The sequence below is a fragment of the Chlamydotis macqueenii genome, chromosome 20 (genome assembly GCF_036417535.1).
Source record: "Chlamydotis macqueenii isolate bChlMac1 chromosome 20, bChlMac1.mat, whole genome shotgun sequence".
Classification (NCBI taxonomy): Eukaryota; Metazoa; Chordata; class Aves; order Otidiformes; family Otididae; genus Chlamydotis; species Chlamydotis macqueenii.
The window spans coordinates 8,745,531-8,758,184 of NC_141575.1; the positions used below are offsets into that span (position 1 = coordinate 8,745,531).

A 12,654-nucleotide genomic window follows, 5' to 3' on the forward strand; every position below is an offset into this window, starting at 1 on the left:
GCCCCTGGTACAGCTTTGCCTTTTGGCTACCCACCCCTCTCTCTGCCTTCCAGGTTCGATGAAGAGCCCGGTCAACAAGACGGCGCTGACCCTGATAGCGGTCAGCTCCTGCGTCCTGGCCATGGTGTGCGGCTCCCAGCTCTCCTGCCCGCTGACCGTCAAGGTGACGCTTCACGTACCCGAGCACTTCATCGCGGATGGTAAGACGCTCCGGGGACTCAGACCCCGCTGCCCGACCGGGTGTGCTTGGGACGTGGGGGTCCCTCTCTTTGGGAATTGTCCTGGCTGTGTAGGGATGCTCCTTCCCAGAGGAGCAAAGAACATCTGCAAGCCTGAGGCCAAAATCTTCTCAATTGCATCCGTTACTATTATTGTTATTATTACTACTACCGATTGTGTCTGATGGATATTCTCATTTTCCTCTGACCTCACCAACGAGACCAGGCAGCCTGCACGGACAGATGCCCTCCTGTCCTGCCGCAGCAAAGCCGCTGCCCCCAGCCCCTCGCAGCAGTGCGCAGTGAAATTGCTAGGATTGGAGCAAAAGCAGAGATGCTTTGAGAAATCAGACGAGGGCTGCTGTCACTATTTATTGCTTTCTCCAACCGGGCTCCTCATGTTTGTTGTGTTTCCATGACCTTTTCTTTATAATGTGCAGTGAGCGTCGAGTGCAAGTTTTCGGTAACATGAGGGCAAATTTCATTTTCTTCCAGCAGACGGGACCCATTATTCAGTCGGTTCCAATTCTTCAGCTCCTGCGCTTGTCTCACTGCTCAGAGCATGCGGAGGGGGCACTTTTTCTCTGCCAGGAACATGCTGCACAGAGCTGGTGCGTTGCTGGGGTGTCCCAGCGTGGCCAGCTCCTGTAGAGCCCCCCACTTTGCGGACTGGGATGGAGGGCAGCTCTTGGAGAGGGATTAATATTTCAAGGAGAAGTAGATGGTTAAAGAGGTGCAGCAGCACAGCAGCAACAAGGGGTGACGGAGAGGGGTTTAAACCATCACCCTGTGTTGGGGAGGGACTCACCAGTGTGTTTGAAGTGGGATCCACCCCTGCTAGTAGTGGATTCTTCTTGGCCTTGGTACGCATTCATAGGATGTTACCTGCCCTGCAGCACCGACAGAGCATGTGCTGTCCCCAGCCCCGCCGCTGCCCCTCGCTGCCTCGTTAACCCCACTTCTGTGTCTGCACCTAACGATGCTTACGGGCTGGGCGTTGGGTGCAGCTAGTGGGTCGATGCCCCTGTGCTGGCATGTGAGGCTGCCTCTGCTCTGATGCCCAAGGACGCTTCTTAGCTGCTGACTCTGGAAATTGCAACCCAGTCTCCAGGTGCATGGGCTATCCCAGCGGTCAAAGCTTGGTCCTTAAAGACCAGAGGAGAACGTCTACTTCGTGGTCTCTGGAGGAACTCAACATCAGTGAAGACTGAAAAAGGCATAACTTGAAACAAGGGACTTGTCTGCGCCTTGATCTGCTTCTCAAAGGCTTTAAGGATTGTCCAGCTGCATGTAAATATTCTGAAGTCTTCACAGATGGTTGTTCCAAGTACCTGGAGAACAGAAACTGTTTTTACACTTGGGAAATGAGGTTGCTCCAGTGTTAACTCTTTGAGACGGGCACTGGGCAGTTCGTCACTCAGACTGGGAGTTCACAACTGGTGAAGGTCAGCCAGGACAGCGATGATGGAGATGGAACCTCGGCATCCTGCCCCCGTCTGTGGTTCTGGCCCAGGGAAGGCAGCATGTCCTTGAAAAAGAAAACAAAACAAAATACAGTGTGATTCTGTAGAATGAAAGTGAAAAGCTGAGCCTGCGCTTGTCACCGGGAAAGGGGGTGGCAATGCGAATTATGCAAATAAGGAGAACACTCGAATGGAAATGACAATAAAATAGATTAATATCCTTGAAACTGGGGAAAATGGGATGATCTCCAGTCCTGACTTAATGACTTTGCTAAAGAGAAAGTGGCAAGAGGACTGGTAAAAACGGTTTGGAGAAGAATTAAAATGAGCTTTGTAATGAAACTGTAAAATATAATTACAAACTGCAAAAACTTTAAAAATATTTTTTATGAGAAACAGTCAAATTCTTCACACAGAAGCAGCCAAGACGTTTTGCAGTGGCTATCACTTTGACCGAAGTCTCATCATTTTTTGTGGTGGCAGAGTCCCTTGCCTGGGAAGAGAAAAGCTCTTAAAGTTGTCCCTTCTTTTTGAATAAATATTATAAAACATTAAAAAATATTATAAATATTGCAAAATACTATGCAATATATCCAAAAATGTATGCAGAATATTATAAAACATTTAAAGACATCCTAGAACTGAGCCGGGTTAGGAAGTTTTAATGATACCCAGGAAAAGCGTGGCTGGTGGTGTTTGCAGAGCCTTGGCACCCGGAGTCTTACGCTGATGGAGAACGGGGGACATGCTCCTCCCTGGAGATCTCTTGAGTGGGTTAAAAGCTGCTTTATGCCCGGGTGCAAAGGGAGTTGGCGTGGGCGTCCCCACGTGTGAGTGTAGCGATGGTGGAGCTGGTGTCTTTTGTGCAGCTTTGAGCAGTTTTGGACCAGCCTTTCACGTGGCACCCGATGGTGTGCGTCCTGTCTCACAGCTGCTGCCGCACACCTAAATAATCCGGTTCCTTCAGCTGTTCTCGTTTGTATTTTGCATGATGGTAAGGCGGGGATGGTGCGTTCACTGGAGATGTTCTCCTGCGAGAGGAGGGTGCCCCTCTGATTCCTTTCTGAAATGAGGTATTTCAACAGATGCCAGTAGCTGAGGAAAATCTGAAAGCGGAGCAGCTACCGACACCTTTGCAGGAAAAGCCAAACAAAGACAGAGGCTGAAAGAAATCCCTCTCCTAGCAGATGAAAACTCGTCTTTGAAGGAAACTTTAAATAGACGCTAGCCAGCTCCAGCGCGCCGGGAGCCAAAGCCAAGCGGAGAAAAGGAGGGGGGGAAGAACCCCACCAAATGTCTCCAGCCTCAGAGGAGCGCAGCTTTCCCTCTGCAGCGAGCAGCGGTGTGACGAGGAAGGAGCTCCCAAGCTGCCGGAGTCGCAGGATGGGAGAGGGGAGGGGAAGGATCAGAAGCCAACTGGCAGCAGTCTGGGAGGATATATTCCAAGCAGCGGTATTAATAACCAGCCTGTCTCCATGGCTCTGATTCTTTTTCTCTTGGTTCATTTTCTTCCTTTTGTGCATTTGATGGGGTTCCCCCCCGCGCTCCTCTCCCCTCTGAGCAATTCCTGCTGGGATTGTACAGCTGCTCTGCCGTCGTTTCGCAGGGTGGCCCAATCCAGGAATGCCTGGCAGGACATGCTGTGGCTGGCAGGGGCAGGCTGGGGGCCAAAAAGTGGGTCGGTGCCTCTAAATCTGCTTTTGGGAGGCGATGGTGGGAGCATCCTCTCCTCCCTTCTGCAGCTCCTGGGCGTCGTGTTTTGGGAAAACCTCTGCCCACGCGGAGCAGAAGGCATCGTTCTGATTTTGGAGACAGCGCAGATTTATAGAAAGGCTCGTAGTGGCTTTTATGGGGATATGGAAATGCAAAACGTTATTTAAAGGACCCTTTAGCAGCATCAAAGGGAGGAGGGAAGGGAAGAGAGCCCCGCCATCGGAGCAATAAAACCCCTTATGAATACATGAGCCACTCAACTCTACGTTCAAGAGTTGGGTTGTTTTTTTTTTTTTTCTTTCTTCTGAGTAATCATTCAAAAAGTAGAGCTACAGCACTGGGAGCAGCTCGCGGGGAAGGCAGGGCTGGAGAAGGAGACCCTGGAGGGCTCAGCCTGGAGTATGTCCTTGCTGCACAACAGTTTGAAATATAGCATCAATTAAAACGTCCCGGTTTTACAGCCTGCGAAGGGGTTATAGACGGTGTGGGTGGATGCTGGTGTCTGGTACTTCAGTGGGAGAGGTAGGTGAGCTCCTCCAGTGCGTGCAGAAGGAAACAAGAGCTACATTTAGCGAGGGGCTTGGTGAACTTCATTTTATACGTGGAGATAAAGTAAAGGGCATAAAGCAGGTTTCTGTCACTTCAGAGACATCTCAGGGCATTGGCAGCCTCCTTCCCTCCTCTTCTGAGCCGCATGCCGCAGGAGATGTGTTAATCCCTCTGTGTGAACCCCGCTGAACCGCGGGCGGGCCGGTTCCTGGAGATTGGGAGCAGAGGCACCACTTGGCAGGCGCCGTCCTCACATCTCCGCCTCAGCCCTTCTGCAAACGTGGATGGATGCCCCCAGGATGAACATCACCCTGAAAGCAATGGGGAGGAGGAAAACAAACCCAGTCCCACCCCGGGCAGAGCCGGGAGAGCAGTGGGAGGTGGGATTGCCACTGGAGACCGTGCTTTGGATTTCAGCGTCTGACAAGATGGCAGAGTTGGAGGAAGCTCTTTGTGCCTTCTTATATTTTTTTTCTTTTAAGCTTCATGTATCTGCCCGTGCAAACAATGACGTTCTGTGATTGTCACGCAGCTGATCAGTAATTGTTTCATCTGAAGATTATTTCCTACCTTCCCCCCAAAACACCGGTGGAATTGAAGCTGCTATTAGCAGCTTGCGTTAATTTTCCCCGAAGATTGCCGGAGCTCTGCACACTGCAATTGTTGGACTCGCAACAACTTCTCATTTTGGTTTTAATTAAATGTGTTGCTTTAAATTGTTTGCTTTTGACGTCTCCTGCTCAATCTTCTGGAGCCCTCAGAGGTGACCAGGCATTAGTTTGTGTCCTCAGGCGCTCGCTCGCGCGTGTGCTCAGCACGTGCCGCGCATGCGGTCACAGGGAAATGAGCAGTGGGAGACGGAGGACTGGCTGCCTCCCCGTTCCTTTTGACAGCGAGGAAAAGCTGGAGATGCTCTTTGGTTTACATGTGAAGCACCTCAGGTGCATACTGGGAGGATGGAGAAAGGGATGTGATCTCAAAGGTTTCTCTCTGAGCTTCCGGAGCGATGCTGCCATCGGGGTCTCCCATGTTCTCCAGCTGGTGCCAGCTCCAGCCCCATCTGAAATCAGAGGGAATTTGTGGGCTTGAAATCAACTTTTTCTTGTGCTATTTTCTCCCCCAGAGTCATTCCCCTGCAGAGGTGCCTGGTTTTTTTGTTCAGGGACTTGGGTCAGGGCTTGGGCAGAAGCAATGCTTGACTGTTGCAGACTCGGTGCCAGGTCTGGCTGACCTGGACCCCGCATATTTCTGGGAAGGTGGCTGCGTTTGGGGGGCAGCTTTGCATATGGCGTTTAATTCCCTCAGCTCTTAATCACCAGGTCACCTCCGTGTCTGCATTACAGCTCCCTCTTGTTCCCGCGCCTGTTTGGCTGGCAAGAAAATGCGAGCAAATGGCTGCAGCGTTACCAGACGTGAACTCTAAATATTAACATCCATTTATAAACTGTATCAGCGCGGATCAAAGGGATTCCAAGACGGTTTTACGGCGTGAACGCTCCTTGCATGAAGAACTAATAAGATTCCGGAGGCTGAAGTACATGATGTTTTTATCGTGCTTTTGACAGCCTTGTGATGCTGCACGCGGCTCTTCCCCGTGCTGGCCCGACTCCCCCGGCCGTGTGCCTACCGTGAGCACGCCCGGCTGCCGGGGCAGCTCCGTCTGCAAGGGAAGGCAAACGCCTCTTCCCTTCTCCTTTGCGGGATTCACTGGTGCAGAGAGCAGGGTGTTGGTATTTGGGTGGTGTCAGCGGGGGCCGGTTCAGAGCTGGGAGTTATTGCACCCTGAGAGAGGCAGGATGTGCACACCGTTGGGATGGTGGCATCTCCCAGCGCCTGCTGAGCTTCTGCCAATGCTATTTACCCTCTAATTTGGGAGGGTAGAGGGAATACTGCAGTAAGGCACAACGTCTTGGACCACTGACCTGCTCCCTCCATAGGGAGAAAATGCAAACGTTGATTTCTGCATCTGCAGGATGAGACCCTGCCCGCTTGCAGCATGGTGGTGGGTCAGTCCTGGGAAGCTGGTTTAGGCCGCCCTTGATTTCAAACCGGAATTAATGGGATACCTGCAACAGCAATGACACAGCAGTGAGAATTTTTGGAGGCTGCGTAGCTAGGAACGTCCTACTTCACTCTGTCGTTCTCCCAGCAAGCAGCGTTGCAGATGTGCAGTCTCTTGGGGAGCGGGTGGTAGCTCACCTAGGTCCCGTGGGGCATGAACTGTGGACGTGCTGCCTTTTGGTTGTGTTTTCTGCTGTCCTGGGAGGATGTTTGGTCTTGGAGCTAGATGAAAAATCTCCATTCACAAACACTTTGTGTTTTTTAAAGCTTATCAGAACTCATCCGTCGTATACTTTGTGATGTGATTAGATTTAAGCTGGATTTCCCCAAACCCTCATCCCATATCTAGAGAGTATCACTGAGAGAGAGCCCCAGGCTGGAGCGTGAGAGTTGGGAGAGACGGAGCATTAAGGAGAAGCTTTTCTTCACGATTCTAATTTCCATCTCAGGCATTGCTGGCACAGATGCCTGCTGAGGATGGAGATGTGCTGTTATTAACACCTGCGCAATTATATTGTCTGGTAATGCCTTGGCAGAGCTTGTTGCTGCGTGAGCTTGACCACGAGGCAGGGGTGGGAAGATGCCACCTCTCTCGGATTTGGGAGAAGTTGGCTGAGTCACCACCTGCTGTGTAAAGTTAAATCTGTGCATTGCTTGTCAGAAGGTTCAGCCTTGGTGAAATCAAGGCTGACTGCCAAGCAAACCCAAAGAAAGAGTCTGTCAGAATTATCAAAAAGTGCAGTTTAACAATTAAAATGTAACCCTGCTCCTCCCACAGGAAAGATGCTTCTAGTCTGAGCTGTAATTACGTGCAGATTTGTATCACTAATTTGCTGCTGCTTTGCCAGAGTGAAGCAGCTCTGGTGGGACTGACAGCGTTTCTGAGGGATGAGGGTCTCTGGGTTTGGTCACCGGTGGGTTGGGGAGCGCTGGCGTGAGCAGCCCACGGCCGTGCGTGTAGTTTGTGTGCTGAAGATACATCCTTGAGTCGAGCACTGTGTGTGATGTCAACTGTGCGCTTCAGCTGGCGGAAGAGTAACTGAAAGGCGTGTCTGTAGGCTTCTGTTGTGTTAAGAACTTGCTATCGTAACTTTGTGTTTAGGCATTTCATCTTGTTCCAGAGAGAAATCCTTTGGAAAACAAGATGAAGTGGATAGCTTGGGTTTCAACCTGGTGTGATAATATCCCTGGATTCAAGTTAGAATATCAAATCAAGAGTTTGACTTCACAGAATTGGAATTATTCCCAAATTACCCAGTTCTGCGCTGAGCGGGAGAGGGGTGGTGAAGCTGAGCATTGTGTTAATCTTGTGGGTGCGGTCCTGCACCGAGCCCGGTTCACTTGCTTCGGTCAGCAAATGTGTCCTGGAAATCCAGTGTCTGACTGACTCTTCTGCATTTTCTGAAAGAAATTTAAGAAGCAGAAGTTTTCATTCCCTGGGATCAGGACAGGAGAGCGAGAGCTGATCAATGGGAAGAGCTGATAGGGGAGGAGTTGTCTCTTTGGGAGATGTCTTTCAAGTTCAACAAGGGAAAAAAAGGGTCTCTGAAGAAATCAAATAGAGTTATTCTTTGTACGTGTAGAAAGGAGCAAGAGGGATAATCCTTCCTCTAGTGTTTAAACAAATTCTGTAACAGGATTATAATTGTAAGACAGTGCAGGGATGGAAACGTTAAGAGCAGCTTGTAGTATGACCTCCCACAGCTTTCCAACACAAAACACTAATTTTAGATGAAAGGGAGTTTTGTTGGCCAAGATACAGCGAATGGACTGAAGAAGACAAAAAGAGCAGAGGAAGGAAGAAATAGAAATTCTTAAAAAAAATATATTTTTTGATCTCTTCCCTTGAAAAATAAGAGAGAGAGAAAGGAAAAGCCAAAGCCTTTTGGCTGCCTTCTGAGCGCTTTATTCTTTCCCCTTGTTAGATATTTCTTCTGAGCTGTTTTATCCTGTTGTGTTCTGGAAAATGATTTTTGAAATGTCAAAACTTCAAGCTTCTTTTGTCAAGGCTTAAGCAGTTCTACTGAACTTTGAAGGAGACCCCATCATGAGAGACATGAACTTTTGATGCTACCTGAACTGATCTGGCTTTGATCAGCGTTGGAGAAGGAAGAGAGGGAAAAACACACACATGTAAAAACCCAAACAAATCAATTCCCCAAAGTCCTGGTGGAGCTCGTGGAGCTGGGAAGCAGTTGTGTAGCTGTGTACGGATGTTCTCCATGGCATTGCAATGCTGCCCTACGGCATTTACATCTCATAAAGCCAACAGTGCTCAAGGGGTGTGTCCTACAGTGGACGTTTCCGGGAGGTGGTTGTGGGTGGAGAGCTGCCATTTCATCATACTCCCTTGTTTGGTTGATGCTGTGCTGATGTTTGCTTTACCCTGAGACCTTAATGTCTCAATTTAAGGGGGATTTCACCTAGCTTTTGAGTGGGAAGCTCAAAACTTTGACTAGGAGGACACCTGGGAGGAGACAGGTTTGGCAGCAGAGGAGAAGCAGGGTGGGCAGTCTCTCTGGGTGTCTTCAGAGAGTGTCTCTGCTGGGATCGGCAGTGACTGGAGGTGTGCTTCAAGCTGGGTGTGGGCGTGGGGGTGATTCGGTGGAGTCTGAGGTCCTAGCGCAGATTTTCAGAAGGCGGTTTGGAGTGGCGTCTACTCCCCTCTTCCCCGGTGGTGTGAACCCCGCAGGTTCCCCATCACCCCGCTTCCCTCCTCCTGCATTTCCTTCCGTTGAGAGACTGCGCAGTGGTGAAAACAGACCTGGCTGATGTTGCCGGAGAGCTAAAGATGTCTGAAATGGCTCTTGCTTAGAAAATGTTTGTTCTCAGTAGATGCTAAAAGGATTTTGTGCTCAACCTGCCCTCTCGGAGCTTTTAAAGATGGTTGTGATAAGTGCACGCTGGTGACTTTTGAAAACCGTTTTCTATGTGCGGATTCTTTGAAAATGGAGAGAAAAAACATGTATGAAAAGGCTTTGAAATCTTCAGAATTTTAGCTTTCAAAATATTTGTAAAACGCCTTTTCCTGTTATTTTTTCTCAGGCAAGCTCTAAAAGGGATCAAGGTTTGTTTGTTTGTATTTTCAATGGGAGTGAAGGTGACGAGAGCGGCTGTGAACACCCCTCAAAATCTTACCCGACTGGGCTGCCGCACGCTCTGCTTCAAAGACGTGAGATGTTTCCTTACTGGAAGGTGTCTCTTCCCTTGAAGGAAGGAAATTGTTTACAATTAACTAAAACGAAAACCTTTAATTTCCCCAGGTTTGTTTGGGTGGTTTTTTTTTTTTGTTAGACTGGAGTAGAAAAGTCTCCATTTTACACTGAACTGGAATTCAGGGATTTTGGATTAAAATGCTTTAATTTCTGCTTTTTTTTTTTAAAAAAAACCCCACCTTTGATATTGAGGAAGATTTCTCCATCAGACTTGCTAAAATCAAAATAGGCAATTCATCTTGAAAATAGCAAGACTTTATTTAAGTTAGAGTTGCATGATGTTTGGGAAGGTCTTTCTCCGTACAGAATATGACAAAGCTTGATCAATTTGCAAATGATTTCATGCTTCTCAATTTTTTTGTTTTACATGGACACCAAACTTTGAAGAAAGAGAAGTTCTTGACTCCTGGTCAGGTGTCACATTTAGGTGTTGATTTAGGAGGTATTTCCATAAATAGGTAGTTTTGGGATTTTTATAGTTATAGAATCATAGAATGGTTTGGGTTGGAAGGGATTTTCAAAGGTCATCCAGTCCAACCCCCCTGCCAGAAGCAGGGACATCTCCAACCACATCAGGTTGCTTAGACCCTCATCCAACCTGGCCTTGAACATTTCCAGGGATGGGACATCCACCACCTCTCTGGGCATCGTGTTCTACTTCCAGCAGCAAACAGGCTGGGTTGTCCAAAGAAGACGAAATATTTGGCAGCGAGGCTCCCAGAGGAGCTGAGCACGTGGTGGCAAGCTCCAGAGGTCACCGCTCCATCGCCTACCCCATGGGGTCCCCTCGAGCTCCTTGGCCAGAATGCTCTGCCATCTTGAGTCACCTTCGTCTTTATGAATACTAATTATACGACTGTTTAATGTCTGATTTGCTTCTGTTGCTGGCAGACTGGCTGTATTTTAACCTGAAGTGGGGTTCATTAAGTAGGGATTTAACTGAGAGCTGGTGGTTTCGCTCTTCAGTCTTTGGGTACGGAGGGAGTTGTCTGTAGCTGAGCCTCCAGACGTGCTTACGTGCTTCCCAAGCCTTGCTCTTTATTAGGGAACTACAAAAATAAGGAAGGAATCAAGACTGACAGGTTCGTATGGAGGCACATACTCGTAAATTGTGAACGCTCCCCATGGGTTTGTGATGCATCTCTGTTTGGTAAAATAAACCAGCAAGAGTTGTAATTGGTGTTTAAAGCTATCTTTAAATATTCATTGAAAAGAATAATGTAATTAGATAATGAGAAGAAAAATTACGCGACTCTAAGGTACATCTTTGTACTCGGCGTTTCAATGCTTTCCGCCGGAGCTGTGGAGTTCACCCAGTGAATTACTGGTGCCGTGTGTTCGGCTGAGAAGCGACCTGCAGCCGCGCCGATGCCGGCTCCTGCCTGGCTCTGTCTCCGGAGCAGCTGGATCCTGGATCTCTAATTTTCATTTGCTTCAGCAGTCAGTGGCTTGGCAGCCTCCGTCGGCTTTGAGCATAGACCTGCGTCCGTGAATATGTTTATGGTGTGTAAACAGTGTAAGTGTAGACGATTTGAATTTCTGTGAAATTAGGGCCCGGATTTTGATGGCGCTGGGATCTCAGGATGCCTGAAAATCGCATCGCTTGCTGGAATGCTTGACTGGAAGCTTTGCTTTTTTTTATCCTCTGCATGAATAATGTGGCGCGGGACGAGGTTTAGAAGGGCTCCTTCTTGCTAAAGCGCCAGTGATTCCCTTCAGAAGAAAACCGGGAGTTTGCATTCAAGCAGGTTCACATGAGGTGGTTGCTGCTGTGGTTTTTTTGTCCTACTTTTTTAATCTCTTGGCTTTTCTTGAGCTAACATCTTACACAGTGCTTAGAAAAATAATATCCCAGTCCTTTACTAAGCGATACAAGCCCTAAAGTTTCATGAAATACACCCTGGATCTATAGACTTGCCATCCTTGGGTGATCACTAAGAAGAGTTTGAATCTTCAGGTAGTGCTTGCAAATTTTGACCAGCATCCTGGGCTACCTGGCACTTCCCCTTGCCCACTCCTCTTTGAAGGTTTCTTCTCCCTTGTTTTTAGAGGCTTTTACCCTGGTAACTTTTGCAAACCACCACTTCATGGCAGAGGTTTTTTGGCTCCCCTCTGCTCTGTGCAGCACTGTGATGGAGGCAGTCTTATAATCAATGTAATTGAAGATCAGAGTTAATGAGGACCTCTGTGCCTGCACAATCCCCCAAGCGATGCCGGGCCTCAGATGTTAGATAAGGAAATGATTGGGCTGAACTGAAAATCTATTTGGCTAATTAGATGATGCATATTCCCAGATGCCGGGGGGAAAAATACATTTCACAAAATAAAGAAACATAAGATTTCGTAAGAAAAGATTTTTGGCAGGAATTAACTTCTAACTCGCAGGAGGGAGAGGGTGAGGGAATGTCTCTGGTGGGAGTCTGCTCAGAGGAGAAGTTGTGTGTTGGGCCAACTCACTCACCTCCAACTCAAGAACTGGGATGGCAACAGCCCGTGCTGCCACTGCCCATCTGCACCCTCAGCCTGGGATCCAGGCGTCTGGCGGACACCACCTGCATGAGCTGGGGGAGCAATGCTCTGATCTGATGGATCGGAATAATTCCGTTGGTCCATATTTCAGTGGAGATCTGGGAATCATCCAGTATCTGATGACGCTGAGTAGGGTAGGCGTAGGGGAGTATCTGGGCAGAGAGTCCCAGCTGGTGGACCATTTGTTGGGGCACACTTATATAGAGAGGGATGGTCAAACCAAATTCTTTTGATCCCAGTGTTGGTGAACTCAGTATTATTTTGCTGATCTTGACATCAGAGCAGCTCCTGAAGCGTAGAGTGTTCCGGTATTGGGCCAAAAGGCATAGGGTTTTTTTTTCATTTTACACTCACCTAACACACTCTTTTCCCACCTTCCAGGCAGCAGTTTTGTTGTGAGCGAGGGGAGCTACTTGGACATCTCCGACTGGCTTAATCCAGCCAAGCTGTCCCTGTACTACCAGATCAATGCCACGTCCCCCTGGGTGAGAGACCTCTGTGGACAGAGGACCACTGATGCCTGTGAACAACTGTGTGACCAAGAGACAGGTAAGGGAGGCCGGGGAAGAGTGAAGACCTTGGAAAGCTTGGAGATGCGAGGGAGAAGGTTTGTCTCTGGGTGCTTTGATGCCTGCTTGGCTCACCTCTGCGTTAGCCTGCTGTTAAACGTGGAGGACCAAGAGTCACAGAGTGGTGACCCTCATCAGCAAAGTAGAAACAAGGTGGGCAGAAGGATGGGGATTTGAAATGGTGGGCCTGTCAGTTCTTTGGTGTGGCAACTGCAGGCACATGGAGTTCATTTGCTTTGAAGTTGTGCTATTTTGCTGTCCAGTCTGTAAAAACCTACTCATAAGCTTGCCCCATCTTCGTCCCTTTTCTTTTCTGACCATTCCACCAGAGAGCACT

At 48.6% G+C, this 12,654-nt stretch overlaps 1 protein-coding gene across 2 annotated transcripts in view; it reads left to right on the plus strand.

Annotated features, from left to right (window-relative positions):
* ASTN2 (astrotactin 2) overlaps positions 1–12,654 on the plus strand; it is a 329,274-nt gene that overhangs the window by 120,027 nt on the left and 196,593 nt on the right. For both annotated transcript variants that reach the window (XM_086763491.1, XM_086763492.1), the window contains exons 6-7: positions 54–200; positions 12,130–12,297. In XM_086763491.1, coding sequence (XP_086619617.1) covers positions 54–200; positions 12,130–12,297 — 315 coding nt within the window. The remainder of the gene's footprint in view (positions 1–53; positions 201–12,129; positions 12,298–12,654) is intronic.